The following is a 19,474-nucleotide window of genomic DNA, read 5'->3' on the forward strand; positions in this document are numbered from 1 at the left end:
TTTATTTTACTTATCTTCCGTGTCCTCAGATAAACCGTACATGACTATGTGCTATGCTTCACCACATCTCAGGTCGCATGAGGTTATTTATGTGTTGAAAATCCACTTTGCCTTTATTTATGTATTTCGTGAATAAATAGAAAGAGAGACAGGGTGAGAACATTGACCAGCACTCAAATATAGGGTAAACAATTCGCAAATTGTACAGTTGAATCTAGCATAGGGCATTGAGGTAAATCTCATATTGCATTAAAAATGGCAGCAAAAGTCATGGAAACCATTTTGAAATTATGAACTTGAAACAAAATCACATGAGGGCCATCCCACTTTAGAAGCTTTATGGGTTTATTTCGGGGGAATTATATTTTCTGTCTTAAAGGTTGGTCTGTTTTTTTATTTGAAGTTGTATTCCCCAACTTCTCATTATGTATTGAAGCAAATATTTATTTTGTTGACAGACCAGAGGTCCGGTGTATGCTTCTCCAGCCTTGTAAATGGCCATTGTGCCCAAGAGCAGGCTGGCAGGTTTACAAAGTTGCAGTGCTGTTGTGAATCTGGCCGTTGCTGGGCATTAGGATCATTACCTGAAATGTGTCCCATCAGAGGCACAGGTAAGTGACTGTATCTCCTCTTCATTATTGGCAGCTGAATATTGTGTAATATTACTAATGCAATTTTCATTGTTTTATTTGTATAAAGCTTTAAAAACTTTGTTGTAAGGCACCATCCTTTCCATCTTCTAACTTTTTTCCTATTCATAACATTACCACTGACCATGTGGAAACCTTATCTGCATATTGGGAAGTTTCTACGGTGGGTCACCTTTAATTCCTTAAATTGCCCTAAAGGTGTCACATTTTCTATTTCAGAATATACAATATCCAGTACATCAGTCCAAACTATATAGTCACCCATTAATCTATCTTTGATTCACTAATCCAGTCTAAAAGAGTGCTAACTTGAAGTCTCATCAGGCATACAGTTTAAAGACATATTTTTAATATTTTCAAAACTCAATTACCAGACTGCAAAGTATTTTGAACCTTGCTAAGATATATATATATATATATATTCATGCTTGCTTAATGTTTTTTTTAGATGAATATCGCAGGCTGTGCATTGAAGGAGTTCCATTTGGGGGCCCTGGGGGATTTGTTCCTAATGGATTTGGACCAGGAGGTACTGGATTTGGACCAGGAGGTACTGGATTTATCCCAGGAACTGGTGGAAATGGATTTCATCCTGGTATTGGAGGAACTGGAATAGATGGACAAGGCCCAGTTATCAATGGAGGGGTCGGTACGTTACTATTTTCTTTTTCAGCCCAACTTCGATCTAATGATCGCATGTTAAAACCTCTTTTTGAGATAATGGAGATATTGTTCCAGTGTTAATACATCACAGTCAGAGGGGGTAATTTATAAAGTTTGCACATCACTTATTTATTGGCAAATGGTTGTATTGCCTGAGCTTTTCCTAAAGACTTAAAGGACAAGGAAAGCCATAATTGATCCAAAAATAGAGTTTTCACATCGCAATTTCCCATAAAGCTGCAGTCTGACAATCAGACCAAGACCGCACAGTGGAAATGTGTTTTCTCTGTTGGTGACTCTTGATCTTGCCTAATCCCACGTGGGTACTATTTCATACCCACTTCTTTATTTAGAGCTTTAATGACCAGGACAGCTATTGTAATGCACTTGGGCTAATTGTATAATTTTGATGTTGCAATATATTTCCTGGTGAGGAATTAAGATTACCGAAATCATAATTTTATCATATGCTATCTGTAGTTGTTGGTATATAAACTGTTTCTTAGACTTTGTAGTTCCATGAACTTTCCCACCCAAGATATTAACTAGACAAAATATTAACTTGACACTTTGTGTTCCAGCAACACTAAATCAGACAATAGACATCTGCAAACAATACCCCAATCTTTGTCTGAATGGACGCTGTATTCCAAACCTTAACAATTACAGATGTGAGTGCAACATGGGATACAAGCAGGACACGCAAACTGAATGCATTGGTGCGTATACACACTACTGACTAATTCTAATCCACTGAGTAAACACTTGTATATTTGAGGATGACTGACTGCTACAGGTTTGTTTTAAATTGCCAAATTGCATTTGATGTATTTAAATACCCAAGGTTGTCTCAGGATAACTTGCAGCACTTTTTGTAGCAGGATTCAATCAAATCATGTGTTTATCCAAAATGAATCCAATCAATAAGAGGAATGTGATTTTAAAGCACTGGACAGCTAAAAGCAAATTTTTGTATATATGATACAATTTTGGGGTGATTTTGATCTGGATATGCAGTGATACACAGTTTGTATTTGGCCAGATCTTTTGTGCGAGGATGTGATATTCATTTGAATCCAAAAAATAAGTATTTGGTGCATTCTTAGCTGAAAACAAAATTCAGGAAAATATATGGTGTGTCTATATTAATGTTTTACAAATATGTACCTTAGTAATTCCATTAGCCTCCCCAGTCAACTTGGATCTGAGTATCCTAATGAATGCACACTTTGCATCTGCCTTCAAGAAAATTCAGCTGGGCTCATTTACTAGCTTAGGTGATAAAATGCTCTAGTGCTGATGCCAACAACAACCAATCATTTGCTATTGTTTTGGAACTTGTAGACTGATTAAAAGTGATTTCTTGTTGTTTGCTAGGGGTAACTGAACTGGTGCAGTTAACACCTATGTTTGTAAATTGGGCAAGGGTCTGGGCATCTGTTGATGCTGGGGAGCCCTGGAGCTACCTCCACAACTAACGTGGCTGTATTTCAAGTATTTTTATCTAGCAATATGTGCCAATGGATAATCCCATGTTGAAACAGCACTTTTCCTTGCCTGACAATCTGCGCTCATCATTAAAAACATTCAATTTTTCCTATGTTCTTAAGCTTTGGCTTAACAGTTAAATGGCCTATGATTGCAGTTATATCTTGGTTTGTGCAATTAGCAGTCGGACGATGTGACTAAGAATGCCACTGATTCAGCTGTCCCAGCCATTCTGCCAGTGCAGAGTGGACAGAAGGCTTTAATGAGCTTATCGTTAGTACTTTGGTTTCCACAATAGTGATAGTCTCCTAGTGGTAGTACATTCTCATAATGATATTTAAAACAGTATGTAAGGCATAGTTAGGCAGTCAATTTAGGCAGCTGTATGAATTTCATTCAGTTCAAGAAGAAAACATTTTTTGGCTGTCTTTTTATACCCTTATGCAAGTCTGAAATGCTCTTTGCCAAAGTCGAATTTAGCCACAGCAAGAAAAGCATTTTGGTATATTGTATTAACTTGTAAGCAGCATTGGGCCATACAACTTTGGGCAAGGTTTTTCATTCTCTTTAATAAAACTGCTGAAATGTATCTGTTGAAATAGTAACTTTGCCTCTCTTAGAGGTGTTCATTCTGTGGCAAGTCAGGTGTGTCTGTAGTTGGATTTTGTGGTCTGATGGAGGAAACAGATTAGCCATCTCTTTGTCTTGCATGTATCTCTATCTCTATGTTGAAATGTCTATACAGATAATTTGGTTGAAAAACTCAACATTTTTGTAGCAGAAGCCATATGAAACTGGATTTATTTGTGCAGACAAAATTGTAACTGTGTTTTCCTACTCGTTTCCATGCTTACATAAATTTAATTTTGTTCTTTTGGACCATTGTGGTTAACTTGTTTAAATTCTAGTCCAGGGAAGCTAATCTTCAAACTGGGAAACTTCACATTTGGTATTTGAGTATCTGTAATGACATGTCTTTAAATTCTTCATTTTGGACCATAAATTGCAAAACACATCATTACTTTTATTGCTACAAACAGATGTTGACGAATGCACATCAAATCCATGTACTAACGGAGACTGTGTTAACACTCCTGGATCCTATTATTGCAAATGCCATTCAGGTTTTCAGAGGACTCCAACAAAACAATCTTGCATTGGTAAGTAAGCTCTCTGTCCCTGGCTGATTTTACTCATTGTCATTCCTATTAGATTTTTTCTTTGCAATTTTGTATTCAATCAGTTTTATTTAAGCAGATATAAAGCATAAGTATAATGGTTTTATAGGTTTAAAACATATTTACTTTGATACAGGGTAAAATCAAAGTCTCCAATAATATACACTTCCATTAAATAATGGCCATTGCCAAAAAACTTTATCACCAGAACATGTTTATAATTTTTTTTCTGTGTTAGGCCATGCAATGTCAGACTGTGCATCCTAGGGCCCCAAGAGAACATAATATCATTGGCTCACTAACACAACAATTTGATCTACAGTGCTACACAATATGTTGGAGCTATATAAATACATGTTAATAATAATCTAGGAATTGCTAACTGAAATGTGTCATATAGACCTATGGTGGAAATAAGAATAGTGTTTGGCTGGGGCCCACCAAGATACTCAGGTAATCATGCCCACAGATTACGATTTAGCAAACATTCCTTTGTTTGCGATATACTGTACATACTTGTTAGTGATTTCTAGCCTTGGAAAGATAAATCATTCAAATGAATCTGTAGTAACATAACATAAGGGCACATTCTTGAACAAAACCACTTTTGAAATTAGAAAAAGAAAAAGACAAATGGAAGATGTCCAAGTTCTGTATCTTATAGAAATTGTGTGCAGCTGCTAGGTTCAATGTAATGTGACTTGTCACCAGATGTATCTTCTCTGAGATGTTAGCAAAGACACAACCAGTTTACCAAAGCCAATGTAACTAATGTTAAACTGAAGTAATGTGACCTGGAGATTTGCAGCTGCTTTTTTCTCTGCAATCTAAACAGGTTTATTTATTTCCTGTGTAAGAACACTATGCTCCCCCTGAGATTTGCTCATTTGTCTACATGTGACGGTAGCCTTATGGAAAGTATCCACTATTTTGCACAAATTGTCCCTTAAATAGTACAGTATGAGGGCATAGTTTCTCCTATTCTTCCTCTCATCCCCCTTCTTTCTCTGCAATAACAGTACTCACAGAGCGCTAGAACACACAGTTCCTTGCACAGGGTTACTGACACCACGGAGCAGTCCATCCAAGAAAGCAAAGCTGAAGTCAAAACACAGTGTAAAGGGGGGCACTTGGGTGATTTCCTTAATGACACGGGACTTTTCCCAACAGGAATCTACAGCATCCCTATGATAAGATTGGTGACTATGCATAAGATGTATTTAATTTTTTTGCTTTTTGGTCTGTGAAGGAAAAGAGAATGTATCATGCTGGCAAGACCATTTCAGTTAACATTAATATTAATAGTAATAATGATGTCTGCCTAATTCTTTTTAAAAATAGATATTGATGAATGTATCCAGAATGGGATTCTTTGCAAACATGGCCGATGTGTGAACACAGAGGGAAGCTTCCAGTGTATATGTAATGCTGGATTTGAATTGACCCCTGATGGCAAAAACTGTGCAGGTAATTATTGTTGATAGAAAACAAAATGCATTTTTGTAACAGCACCAGGATAATTATTTTTTTTCTTACTTTTTGTGAATCAGAATTTGATATATATTTTAATAAACTTGTAATTACTATTAAATAAGTTTAGACTAAAACCAGTGCATTATGAGGAAAAATGTTGGATTGCAAGTAGTTTTTGTAAAAATTCCAAATTCACAGCTCAGCTTAAAAATTGTATGAGGGTAGCAATTTTTGCATAACATCTCTGCATTTTTGCTGATGATACTAAACTATAAGTTGCATGCAAGATGCTGCTACTGGAAAATGAGCTTCACTGTTGATAAATGCAAGGTTATGCAGAAATAATACAAACACAAGTTGTACACTAAATGGCAGTGTATTGGGGGTTTCCTTAATTGAGAAGGATCTGGCGATTTTTGTAGTTAACAAGGTGTCTAATTCCAGGCAGTGTCATTCTGTGGCCACTATAGCATATAAAGTTCTGTCTTGCATAAAAAGGGCATTAACTCATGGAATGAATACATCATTTTGCCTCTTTATTGGTCCCTGGTAAGGCCTCACCTGAAATATGCAGTGCAGATTTGGGCTCCAGGAGGGGTGTTCCGCCAAAGAGGCGAGTTGAGTAACTTGCCTCAGGCGGCAGTGCCATATTGATTTCCAGGGGCGACAAAAAGCCACTCCTGGTGCCTTTAAGAGCCAAATTTCAGTTTTTTAAGCCAGAAATTCAGCTTTCCTAGTGTGAGAGAGTGCTATTGCACTCTCCGCACTATCGTTACTGCCTCCACCTGGAAAGGTAAGTGGGCAGGCGGGGGCAGCATTACAGGAGCCGCCTCAGGCTGCTTTTTCCTAAGAAACGTCGCTGGGCTCCAGTCCTTATGAAGGAAATTAATGATCTGGAGAGAGTGCAGAGACGTGCTACTGAACTGGTTGGAGGGATGGAAGACTTAAATTATGAGGGTAGACTGTCATGGTTGTCGTTGTTTTGTCTGGAAAAAAACGCTTGTGTGGGGACATGAAAACTCTTTATAAGTACGTTAAAGGACATTATTGACAAATAGCAGGGAACATTTTTTCCAATAAAGAGGATCATAGCACCAGAGGCCACCCCTTCAGACTAGAAGAAAAGAACTTTCATTTGAAGCAGTAGTTAGTTCTTCATAGTGAGGGCTGTGAAGCTGTGGAATGCACTGCTGGATGATGTTATGATGGCTGATTCTGTTAATTCTTTTAAGCTTGCATGTTTTCTTGGACAAGCATAATATCCAATGCTGCTGTGATACTAAAATATATAGTTTCTATAATCTATAATTATTATAGATATTGGTTTGTATATTTTTTATGTGAGTGTGTGTGGAGGGGTCAGTGTGAGTGTGTGTGTAAGCTAGGTTTCATTTGGAGGGGTTGAACTTGATGGATTTTGGTCTTTTTTCAATCCAACTTAATTATGTTTTAGAGACACAAAATCATGACCCTTAAAGCTCCTTTGCCCAGCACTTTTGTCTGGGGAAGTTTCTGCATCTGGTGAACTGTGCCACCACCTTTTTCAGTTTCTTCGGGTATGGCTCTAAAAAACACACCAACTGATTGCAGGTTTTCTAACATATTGGCACCCACAGTGAATTCAGCTTTCCATGTCCTTTAAAGGAAAATTTATACCCTGAACAATGTAAGTCTCTATAAAAATACATTGAATAAAACATCGTTACATGTGTAAATAAAATAAAAAAATGTTAGTAGTCTGTACCATTGGGTAATCTTAAATAGAAAATTGCCATTTTAAAAAATAAGGGCCACCCCCTGGGATCGTATGACTTACGATGCACACAAACAAATCATACATGTTAAGTCAGATGGTCACATTAGGTCAATTAACAGACAGAGTTCTGTCTTTTGCTCCATACTTCTTAATGTTACAGTTAGAGTTGTAGTATTTCAGGTCAGGTGATCTCTGAGGCAGCACAGAGACCATCACAAAATGGTGACTCAAGGCAAGAGATGTAAAGGGCTATATTTACTTAAATATATATTCCAGTTTTGTAAGATTCTTTAATATGGTACTTAATTTGATATAAACTATCTGTTGCTTAAGTATTCATTTTGGGGTATAGTTTTCCTTTAAATATGTTCATTATTTAACCAAAGTGAGAATTTTGCATCTGTTTTACAGTTTCTACATGTGTTATATATTATGTATGCCTACGTGTCATTTGGTGTTTTTGGGAAGGTTTAAACCCAAACTCTGGGTCAAAAATCCATCTTGTCGCATGTTTGTTGTTTGATATTGTTTGGGTGTAGACCAAAGAGTTTCTTTGTAGAAGGGTGGGTTAGCATGTGATGAAATTTAGCCTAGTGGATATATAGGAATTCAATAAATTCAGGATTGCATTCAGGAAATTGTTTTATATTAAATGGAATCTGAACCCTTTTATCCTTTATGTCATTTCTTTGTGCCAAAAACAATTTAGATGACATTTATCAATCACAAATATGTTTGTCATTCAAGTTAAGGCATTTTTAATTGTGCAAATAACATAAAATAGAAGTTATGTAGTAATGGACAACAGTTGGCCTTAACCATCTATTGCAATTAGAAATATGAAAGCAAACATCTCATTAGGGGCTATGAGGTTACTAGACTGGAGCAAATTGGCAGCAGTTTCTATAGAACCCCAATTTTACTGTTCCTGTTCCTAAATATCATTATGACACTGTCAGTGGGGATTTAAAATCTCATGAATTCAATGTCACTGTTCTCTTTGCACATTTTGTATGCACAGCTGAACAGGGCAAATGCCACAGAACAAATAAGGTCCTTGGCAGTAGGGTCCGAATGGAGCTAATCAGATTAGATGCACACGGATAATGTGCTTTCAGATGATTGGCCCTTCTAACCCTTTAGTGTGAAAGGCTTCTAACTGCTTGTTGGAAGAAGGAGATCATTCTCCAAATTTGAATAATATGTCTGTTACAAATGATAATCTTTACAGCCCTTTAAAAATTAACCAGTTGGAAAATACTGCTTTTTGAGGTTACTTTGTCTACTTTGCTTTGCTAACAGCTTTTATGGTAAATATTATATTCCTGTATTCCCTATGTAATCCCAAACTGTATAATACAAGAGGCCATGGACAAAGACTTAGCAACTGCTTGTCATTTGGCATCCTCACAAATGCCAAATTGTGTTCTTAAAAAGCTTAAACCCTATCAATCAGCAATTATTTCATTGTCAGCTAAGTTATGATATATTTTAGATTTGGGCTATGAAATTAGTGTCTTAGGTGACTGAAGATATTGGGAGTATTTGTGTTATACAAGCTTGATATTCCTAATGTAGATGTTTACTTTAATATGCATTTAATGTAAAGTCGTCACAAGAGCTTATATTTTTATGCATTTTCCAACGAAAAAGTAGTGAGTATTTTGTGTTCCTAGATCACGACGAATGCTCCACAACAAATATGTGCTTGAATGGAATGTGTATAAACGAGGATGGGAGTTTCAAATGCATATGCAAGCCTGGCTTTGTCCTCGCATCCAATGGTCGTTATTGCACCGGTATGTACAAGTATAAATGTAGCATAGACCATGTATGTGTAAAAATATTCGGATTTCAGAACAATGTCATAGTAATTGTACATTATAATTAATTGCTTTCTGTATTCAGATTTCAGTTCAATTTTATAGTAATGATACATTATGATTTATTATTTTCTGTAGATATAGATGAGTGTCAGACGCCTGGCATCTGCATGAACGGTCACTGTATCAACACTGAAGGTTCATTCCGTTGTGATTGCCCTCCAGGTTTGGCCATTGGAGTGGATGGCCGTGTTTGCGTAGGTAATGCACCGGTTATTACAACTTAAACATATATTGGTATTTATTTTTATAGGGTGGTAGAAAGAGGTAAAATTCTTTCTTCCATCCCCACAAAATACAGTATATATTCTGCCTTCCTAAAGCATGCTCCCCCCTCAAAAGCTCCCTCCTTCTGTATACACATACATATATATGTGTGTTCTTGGACAGCACCACATCCCATCCAGCTACCTTGTAGCTGCCCCCGTGCACAGAAATCCAATGTATACAAAATAGAACAAAGAAAAGGCACCAGGGGTCTTGATTTGAAAAAGGTGATATATTGTTATTACATGGTATGTAAAACCGACGTTTCGGTCCCCATTGGGACCTTTATCAAGGTATATATATTCAGCGATCCACAAAAGCAACTTTTTATTGTATATCCTAATTTCTCTAAATGACCATGAATTCCATCTTCACACCTTCAGGGCAATGACACACATTTCTATGTGTCACAGCTACAAGTCGCTAGAATATACCCTGCCATAGATACTACCAAACATTGTACACTCAAATCCCTAAATTGCAGAAAAATGCATACAAAGACATTGAGTGTTTTAGCAGAGACAATTCTCAGTATTGTCTATAGCAGGGTATTTTCTGGTAATTTGTAGTTGCAATAAATCGCGGGCAACAAGTAGCACTATGTGTCATTGCCCTTAAAGGAACAGTTCACTGTAAAAATAAAAACTAGGTAAATAGATAATCTGTGCAAAATAAAAAAATGTTTCCAATATAGTTAGCCAAAAATTTAATTTATAAAGGTTGGAGTGAGAAGATGTCTAACAGAAGACAACTTCCTGTAACTCTTCTAACTCTGAGTTAGTCAGCAACCTTAAGAGGGGGGGGGGACACATGACACATAACTGTTCAGTGAGTTTGCAGTTGATCCTTAGCATGCAGCTCAGATTCAAAAGCAAATGGTTATGACCCATGTGGACCCCCTCACGTCACTGATTGGTTACTGCCCGGTAACCAATCAGTGGATACCAAGAGAGCTGCAAACAGGAAGCAGTGTTCTGGCTATTATGTTACACACCCAGTCACTCCAGCCTTTATACATTAAATTTTTGCCTAACTAACTATATTAGAAACATATTTTATTTAGCACAGCTACATCTATTTACCCAGTTTTTATGTTAATACTGAACAATTCCTTTAAAACAGTCAAGGTTGAAGAACTCCCTACATCCATCATTATTAACACTTTTTGAAAATTCTTTATTAGACACACATATGCGTAGTACATGCTACGGGGGAATTAAAAAAGGCCTCTGTGTCCGTCCTTTTCCTGGAGCTGTGACCAAATCTGAATGTTGCTGTGCCAATCCGGACTATGGATTTGGAGAACCTTGCAATCCTTGCCCTCCCCGGAATTCTGGTATGGTTACTATGATAACAAAATCCAGTTTAGAAAATGTCCTAAATGTCACTCTTTTTTACATAACATGCAAGTGAACAGCTTGCACAGTGAATATCTGTAGCTTCCATTAAAAGTGTAGCACTGTGCAAACTGCTGGGCACATCTTGTTTAGGCAGATACATGTATAGCTTGTTGGAGCTTTCCATGATTACAGCAAATAACAATAAATTAGAAAACAAGGAATACTTAAAACATAGTCTTGGCTTAATTTTTTAGTTACATTAGTCAAATGTATTGATGAGTTCAGCTGCCCCGGGCACACCACAGATGTTTTAAAAATAAACAGTATTGCATTAAAACAGCAGCTGACTTTCCGTAATTAAGACCTATGGGTGTCTGAAGTGTAAGCATCATGTTTTAGCCAGAGAAGTAGCTGAAACTGCAAATACCACTTCAACAGTGCTGTGAGGCTGAAAAACACCACTACTAGAGCTGTCCTCCTTTTTCAATTTAAGTTAATGGTGTCGGCAGTGGCAAATTTGGAGGCTTTTCTACTGACTGAACTTTGCTGGTGGAGAATACTCCTTCTGTGCCAATTGCCTAATCCCTCCCTGCTGAGTGTTTCTGTTTGCTGGGTATGTGCAGCCAGGTCATCATGCAGCAATAGCTCATTAAATTTCTGTATTTCAAGCACTGCACAGTTATTAGGTATTAACCATAAATTGCTGTTTAAGTTTAGAAAACCTGGTAAAAGTATCTAATTTTTTTGTTTGTTTTTGTGCAAAAATAGCTGAATTTCAGGGTTTATGCAGTGGAGGCATCGGTATTACTGTTGATGGACGAGGTAAACTTTATCATTTATTTTGGAAGTTTTACTATATGTCATAGCAACAGAAGTCTGTGAAATACAATCCTCATATATTATAGAAGAGTAATGTTTTGATGAACCCTGATTCTTACTTCTCTTAGTATTAGAAATCTCTATTAATGTTTTTTCACCAAATGTAAAATATATAAATAGACAGAGATTATTAGGGGGTTATTTATTAAAATCTCAATGTTAAAATCTCAATAAATTTCAAATTTCTAGAGGAAAAAAATTAAAATTTTTCAAGATTTATTATACCCCAATGCTGTAAAAAGCCTGAATCTAAAAATCCGCGATCGCAGACCTGTCAAGGTCTTGTATAAGTCAATGGGAGAGGCACTTATCTCAATTTGAAGTTTTTGTGGTCTGCGCTGGATTTAGCCTGAAAATCCAACTTTTCCGGGGTTTTTGGGCAAAAACGTTTTTTCTGCGATCTGATTAAAGTTTTTTTAAATAATAAATAAGCTAAAATGGGGCTTTGGGAGTTTGGTAGTGTTTTTTTAATAAAATATGAGATAAATTTGGATTTTAGTAAATAACCCCCTTAAAGTGCATCTAAAACTTTCTTAGATATCAACGAGTGCGCTTTGGACCCTGATATCTGCGCCAATGGAATTTGTGAAAACCTGCGTGGAAGCTTCCGCTGCAACTGCAATAGTGGCTTTGAATCAGATTCTTCAGGCAAAAATTGTATAGGTATGTTCTTAGATTTAATTTATAAAACCTTTCAATAGAATAACTTTCATTAAAGGTCCTCATTCATTAATCACTCTTCTATAGCATACAAAATACAGAACACAAATAATTACAGTTACTGTAAGTTAAATAGCCCTTTCCCATAAAGTTTAAATTGCTTGCTTCTGGCCACAAATAGGAGATTAATAACTGGTTATAGGTTTAACAGCTGAATCAGATTTTGTGTTAGAGGCCTGACAGGTAGACTTTAAGTATAGTATGGAAGAGGTTGAGAAAAGCTTGCATATATTGGAATTCAGGGATGGAAGTTCAAAGCTAATTTGCAGCAAGAGCAAATGATTTATGGCCGGAGACAACAGTAAATGTGGGTGCTGCAAATACCTGTAGACAGTGGCTTTGCAAGGACCAGAGTAGATGTCCTGGAGTATGTGGAGACTATGTTGACAAGTGAAGAGATGCAATGGTTTATGAAAGAGCCAAGAATGTAAAAGTCAAGAGAATGATTTTGTTGAAGGTATTTGGGAACCAGTTTTTTCTTTGGCAAGAAAAAGAGAATTCTAGCAGAAGATTTCCATATAAACTAAGGGGAGTGGAGGGAATAAGGGAGCCCAGGAATTAGAAGGTTGCAGTATTCAAGGCTGAATAAAATTAGAGCAGTAATGTGGATGTTCCTTAAGAGATAAGGAAATATCTATAAATATTAAAGATTAGATCTATTTATCTGTGGACATCTGCCCTAGGTTCTGAATATATACAATAATAATTACAAACATATAGCAGTTCCACCCATTTCACATAATTTATTTGCACATCATTGTTACAAAATCAAACTTTATATCATACCAAATGGCACCTTCTCAGATGTAGCACCCAGTGGCATGAAACACTTTGGGAGGGAGAAGAGAACCTTGGGGGATAAGGGCATGGATGTTTGCAATATTGTCTAGTTAAAGGCAACTTTTTGACTGTGATGTTAGTAAGAGAACATTCAAATGTTGCCCTAGGCTGTGTGCTTTTAACAAGGTACATGATAATGTCATCAGTAGCAATATTAAAGAGAATGTGCAGGAATAACAGATGCTCTGTACAGAGCCTTGATCCATCCCCAAACTAATGGGAACTGGTGGCAAAGTGGGTTATTAGCATAGGACAGGAAGATAAGAACTGAACCAGCAAAGTTTAAAAGTTAGGTGTAAAACTACATAGTGGAGACTGGATGGTAGTTAAAGTGTCAGGGTGGGTCAAGTGTGGTCTGTTTAAGAAGTCTTGACACAGGCAGTTTGAATAAAGTAGGGAAATCGATGCACTATGCCTTTTCATTTGATGCTAAATAAATAAAAATTAACCAATAATTCTTCTTAATTTTCTTTTTTTTTTCACTTTCATATCCTGTTTTTCCCAGGCCAGATACATTGTGTCTTTATTATCCAACTCTGCATTCCCCGCTGTCTTCTCGAGCATGTTTTCTATCTCATGGCTTCCCCTGTAACTTGTTGATTCCTCTTTGGAATCCCTCTCCCATATTCCCCAATCTCATGCCCTTCCTGTAATTAAATATAAGAATCTTCTTAACGGCTGGAAAATGTAATGGATGCATACTCTATCTCTAAAAATATCTCTTGGAAAGCAACCAGCCTAGCAGCTCAGTTGCATTGTTTCATTGCCTTCCCTTCCATGTTGATGACAGACATCAAACACCTCATCCTTCATTATGCAGAACAATCAGAAAAAGTTGTGTAACTCAAAACAATCTGTAATATATCAGACATCTGTTAATACTAAACTAGAACTCTTTAATTGTATTGTGAAACAATATTTTTTTAAGTCTAAAAAGCTGGCATTCAAAACATGAAAACAAATGTTTGTACCCAGTTTTGCCTCACTTGGTCAAAATAATCCACTCAATTTCCACTGGGTCTCTGTCTACTGTGAATTATACCCTGGTTAATTTGCTGCATAAGTGTAGTATAATAATGCTAATCAAATGTTTACTCTTCAAACACTTTAGTGCCAGAACATTTTCAAAACCCTTTTAAGCTTTATCTAAATATAAGAGCATGGAATTAAAACATTGGTGGGTGCCAGCTTTTTTGACACCCTACATTGAGCAAATTGCTAACCTTCTGCCAGTGCTCTGTTCTAAAATATGAAGTTGGCCAATGGAGTTTGCTTGAATTTTTTTGTTCCTTGTGTGGAAGCTTCCAAAACTGTTGTGTTGCACAAAAGATACATGGAAATGAAACAATTGGGGTGGCATCACACTCCTCATCATAGTACATTAGGCCAGTTTGTTTATTATAGAAGTGGACCAACTCTTGCAAAAAGTGATAATGCTCACTGGTGGGTACAAATTGGATCACTCCAATTATTTTATCTCCTGTTAAGATGTCGAGTCAACCAGACTCCTGTTACCTCTTTCAGAATGCTCAAGTATTTAACCCCAGTTCGTAGGCTTCAGTTTATTTGTATATGTCTTTTGGCCTTCCTCCCAACAGATCCTGAGTTGTCATTTGTACACCCTTCTCTGCCAAGGCTTGTCTTTCGCTCACATCTTTTTTCATAACTCCTGGAAATGGGCTCATGCCATTACCTGTGTGTGTTTTTATATTTAAAACAAAAAAGCAACAAATATGAACAAAATTAAAGCAATACCTCATACACAGGTTAAAGGACTGAATTTTTTCTATCCACTTTTGGCCATATAGCATATTTTAAAACCAGTTTTTGTTGGCTCCATGTCATTTTAATGGAAACAAGCTAGAGAATTAATTTTGGTTTTTCTTTTCATACCAAGCATTCTCTGCGGCAGAACAAACAAACATTTACATCTGTTTGAGCTTTGCAGCTGCTTTTTAAGACTCGTATTCCTAAAGTACCATCACATGGTATTCTTTCTTGGCACAGGATGCATTCTAACAACAGATTACTGTGATGCAAAGTTCATTCTTTATAAATGTTTTCAATGTATCGCTGCATCAGAAGTTATAAGTACTGTGAGTTGTGTTATCTTTCTATCCTGGACTAAATGAAGTTTATTTGTAAAATATTTGTTGAACTCATTCAGACACCATTATGAAGTGTCACAATCAAATGTAATTATGGCACAAGCAGTGATGACTGGATAAACAAAGAACAGGGAGCTGAGTGTATATCAAGACACTCACCTATTTTGCCTTTCTCTGCAGCCTTGACCTCCTAGGCCCAAGACAGCAGTCCTGCTATGTGGAAAAAATCACTGCAATATCTTTCTGATGAACCCCTTTTGTTATTGTTTTAGATATTGACGAGTGCTTAGTGAACAGGCTGTTATGCGACAATGGACTTTGCCGGAATACACCAGGAAGTTACAGCTGTACATGCCCTAAAGGATATGTTTTCAGAAGTGATAGTGAAACATGCGAAGGTAAAAAAAATTAGGTTTCAGGTATACTGAAAAATATCTGTTCTAAATGGCCTTAGGAAAAACATTACAGAAAATGTAGGTGTAGTGTGCATTTGTGCTTGTTTTCACCATTCGCTATTTGGGTTTTGTTAAAGGAGAACTAAAGCTTAACTAAAGAAGTAGGCTAGAAATGTTGTATATTATATTTTGGTCTTCTGTATCAGCCCAAGGCAACCACAGCACTTTAGAAGGGAAGATATCTGCCTCCAAATTGCCCGTGTAACTCTCCATCTACTTTTCTGCTGATTCACTGCACATTCTCTGTGCTGCCGTCACTTACTGAGCTTAGGATCCGACTCAAATTATATAATAATCAGCCCTGTAGCATCAGCTTATATTATAGGCCAACCTCTTTTTCTGCTTAATAATTTGCAACAACCCCTAAGCTTAGTTTCTCAATAGCTGCTCAGAGTCCACTGAGCATGTGAGTGTCACAGACACTTTACAAAATGGTGACCCCCCTGTGTTTGAAGTTCTGGATCATTGCTGCTATTGACAAGCTGAATCTTTAGGCTGGTGCAATAAGTTCATTATGGCTATTCTCCTGTTGAAAGCAAATACCCCATTGGTTGTTATTAGTTATTTGACCAGGGTAAACTTTGCCTATGTTGCTAGGTAGCCTTGCTCACTGATATGAAACATATGTTTCATAAAGGCATATGGTAACGAAAGTTGAAATACTTTTATCATTTGAAATGTAGAGTGTGTATTCCATGAGGTCCATTAGTCGCTGTCACCTTTATAGAAAAATAGCATGTATTAAAAAATTAAATAATGCTCATCCTTTGGAGATATATAATTTTTTTCCATATTCAACCTCTGGTGTTATACAAATGTTAAGTGTAAAGCTTTACATATTAGAGAAAATGTTTTTTTTTTAGATCTTACATATGGCACCCAGATAGTCCTCAAAAGGACTGTGAAAGCAAATGGATTTATTATATAGTATAACTATTTTATCTTCATGCATGAAAGCTGTATGCAGGAAGTGCAAAATTTAGCACCATCTGTTTAATGTAGGTCATTGCCTCATTTAGCTCTAAAACCCACAGACACTGTTATACAATATTTTGTTTCTCACTAACTTTCTATAATTTGTCCAAAAACTGGTGGAGCCTTAAATGACAGAAACAATAAAGTCTTTCTGTTTGTGCACAGCATGCTATGGCTTGGAATGCTAAAACATTCCATGAAAACATTGTTCTAATTTATGAGGGACAATTAACCGGGACCTTGGAGAGAGAGAGAGCAAATCGCAGCCAAGTTTTTATATTATATATATTATATATATATAAAATGTACAGTTATGTAAATCATGTTGGTAACCAAAGACAAGAGCAGTACAAATCTAAATATAGGTGGCAGCAGGGAAGACACACAAACTCAAACAGCAATATTTTGCGGGACAGATCTAATCAAGGTCATCTTTCTATTGCAGACATAAATGAATGTGAAAGTAGCCCTTGTGTCAACGGGGCTTGCAGAAATATTCTTGGCTCATTCAGCTGTGAGTGTTCACCTGGAAGCAAACTGGATTCTACTGGCCTCATCTGCATAGGTGAGTCACCATGACTTTCAAGCTTCGAAGCCATTGACACAAAATGCAAGGAAATTTTTATATTTTCGCTAGCTGTCAGTTTTGTATAGTATACATTAACATGAGTGCACATATCATAAAATATGTACATGGCGGAAACTTTCTGTAATGCTTTTAGTCAGTGCCAAAGTGGAAAAACAGAGTTAGTTATTAACAGAGGAATTTCAATTCATACACCAAAAAGGATTAGAAGTCGTAAGTCATAAATAGAATAATAAAAGTCCACAGAGAGGCTAACACTTCCAAACACACTATCACTACTAGCCAGTAAGTGAATGTGGCGGTTAATCATGATGTCGGTATGTAGCCAATAGTCTGAGGGGAGGGAGCACAAGTTGCCTGGTAGGGATTCAAAGTTGATTGATTATTGATTAAATTGATTATTTACCACAGACAGCCTTAAAGGAACATGTTGGCTTAATATACAAGATGGACGATGTGAAGTCAATATAAATGGAGCAACATTGAAGTCAGAATGCTGCGCTACTTTGGGAGCTGCCTGGGGAAGTCCATGTGAACGATGTGAAATAGGTACATTGCTGTTTACATTTGTTTTAACAATATAAAAGTTAGAAACCCATTTACATTTTTTGTTTTGTTTTGTAGACACTGCCTGCCCCAGGGGATTCGCAAGAGTGAAAGGTGTCTCATGTGAAGGTGAAAATGCTTAAATATTTTTAACTGAAATATTTAGCTAATGATTTTTAAAATGTACCTGGAAAGATTTTAAGACAATTTAAAACTTGATTATATGAATAACCATACTTGGAATCCTTAGAGCAAATATATTATCTAATTACTGGTATTTAGTTCTCTAAGGGGGCTATTTACTAAACTCCGAATGCAAAAATCCCGAAAAATTTGTGACATTTTTTTTTATAAAATCAAACTCACAAATCTTTCGGAATTTATTAAACCCCGAGGATGGAAAAGTCCTAATCAGAAAATCCGGCAACTCAGACCTACCGAGGTTGTATATAAGTCAACAGGAGAAGTCCCAATGTCCCAAATCTTTTAATGTGTGCTGGGTTTTTTGCAATACCCCGAAGTTTTCGGGCAAAAAGGATAAGAAATCTGAGTTTTCGGTTGAAAAAATCCTTAAAAAAATCGGAGTTTTCAGTTGAAAAATCAAAAAAAAAAATCTTGAAAATCTGATTTTTTCCCGCAAAGGAAAAGTGTAATAATAAATAAGTGTAAAGAACCAGAGCGGATTTGATCGGAGTTTGTAGCAGAAAATGTTGAGATAAAATCGTTATCCTTATCTAAACAAGTTAGGGGTGCACCATATCCACTTTATTAGGATTCGGACAAATCCCAAACTGAACCGGAAACCTAATTTGTATTTGCAGATTAGGGTAAGGAGGGATTTGCTTGCAGAAAAAATGCTATTTCCTTAATCATGTGACTTAAAACCACTTGATTTTAAGGGTTTGGATTCAGTGTGGCCATGCTCTTGGTTTTGTCAGAATTTGAATCCTCCTGTTTCAACTGAATCCCAAACCAAATGAGGGATTCTGTGCATCCCTGAAATGCTGTCATACAGCATACTGTCTTAACTTTAAAAATTTTTGTATCCTCAAAATTCAGTGTTTTCTGTGTGCTGCTCTCCTAACTGTTTTAGCAGATGCACGCATCACTTTTGCATACAGGGCCTACAAGAAAATAGAAGACATCAATTTAGGGTTAATGTTTTGTCTGTTGACTTTCCATTTTCCTTACTCTTAGCAAATTCTACAGAAAAATATCTGACAATCTTTCAATTCAAGCAAAAGTTGATTGATCATACAAGACAGTGATCTAAACCAGACACAAGTCTAGTAAAAGACGTAAAAGAATTCATTGTTTTGCAAAGATCAAATGAAAGCCCTGCAATTTTTAAATATGGCAGGGCTAAAATAAGGTGGCTTATTGTAGTGAATATCCAGGTGTTCTGTGGCTCAGTCAGTTCAGAAAGCATTTACTTATAGTAAGGCTCTGCAGTGGATGACATTTTGAAATAGACAAGTCAAGTATATATTTAAATATTATAAATATAAACCACACTTGTTTAAGTTTAGACACCTAAGCAAAGGATATTAACGTATAACATAAAGTAGGCTTTGTTAGTTGATGTCCTTACTGAGTCTTCTTTGGGCATTTGAGTACTCTTTTAAACATGGATCAATAACACAATAAAGTTACATTTTTATATTTAA

The 19,474-nt window shown here is 36.4% G+C and overlaps 1 protein-coding gene across 1 annotated transcript in view; it reads left to right on the forward strand.

The window, feature by feature from the left end:
• The window catches only part of fbn2.L (fibrillin 2 (congenital contractural arachnodactyly) L homeolog), a 142,749-nt gene that overhangs the window by 54,063 nt on the left and 69,212 nt on the right, over nt 1-19,474 (forward strand). The window contains exons 9-22 of the mRNA XM_018264131.2: nt 459-611; nt 1,099-1,299; nt 1,895-2,032; nt 3,842-3,961; nt 5,321-5,446; nt 8,885-9,007; nt 9,170-9,292; nt 10,542-10,694; nt 11,467-11,520; nt 12,115-12,240; nt 15,518-15,643; nt 17,121-17,240; nt 17,673-17,810; nt 17,886-17,936. Of these exons, the coding sequence (XP_018119620.1) occupies nt 459-611; nt 1,099-1,299; nt 1,895-2,032; nt 3,842-3,961; nt 5,321-5,446; nt 8,885-9,007; nt 9,170-9,292; nt 10,542-10,694; nt 11,467-11,520; nt 12,115-12,240; nt 15,518-15,643; nt 17,121-17,240; nt 17,673-17,810; nt 17,886-17,936 (1,752 nt within the window). The remainder of the gene's footprint in view (nt 1-458; nt 612-1,098; nt 1,300-1,894; nt 2,033-3,841; nt 3,962-5,320; nt 5,447-8,884; nt 9,008-9,169; nt 9,293-10,541; nt 10,695-11,466; nt 11,521-12,114; nt 12,241-15,517; nt 15,644-17,120; nt 17,241-17,672; nt 17,811-17,885; nt 17,937-19,474) is intronic.

This window comes from Xenopus laevis, chromosome 1L (assembly GCF_017654675.1).
Source record: "Xenopus laevis strain J_2021 chromosome 1L, Xenopus_laevis_v10.1, whole genome shotgun sequence".
Taxonomy (NCBI): Eukaryota; Metazoa; Chordata; class Amphibia; order Anura; family Pipidae; genus Xenopus; species Xenopus laevis.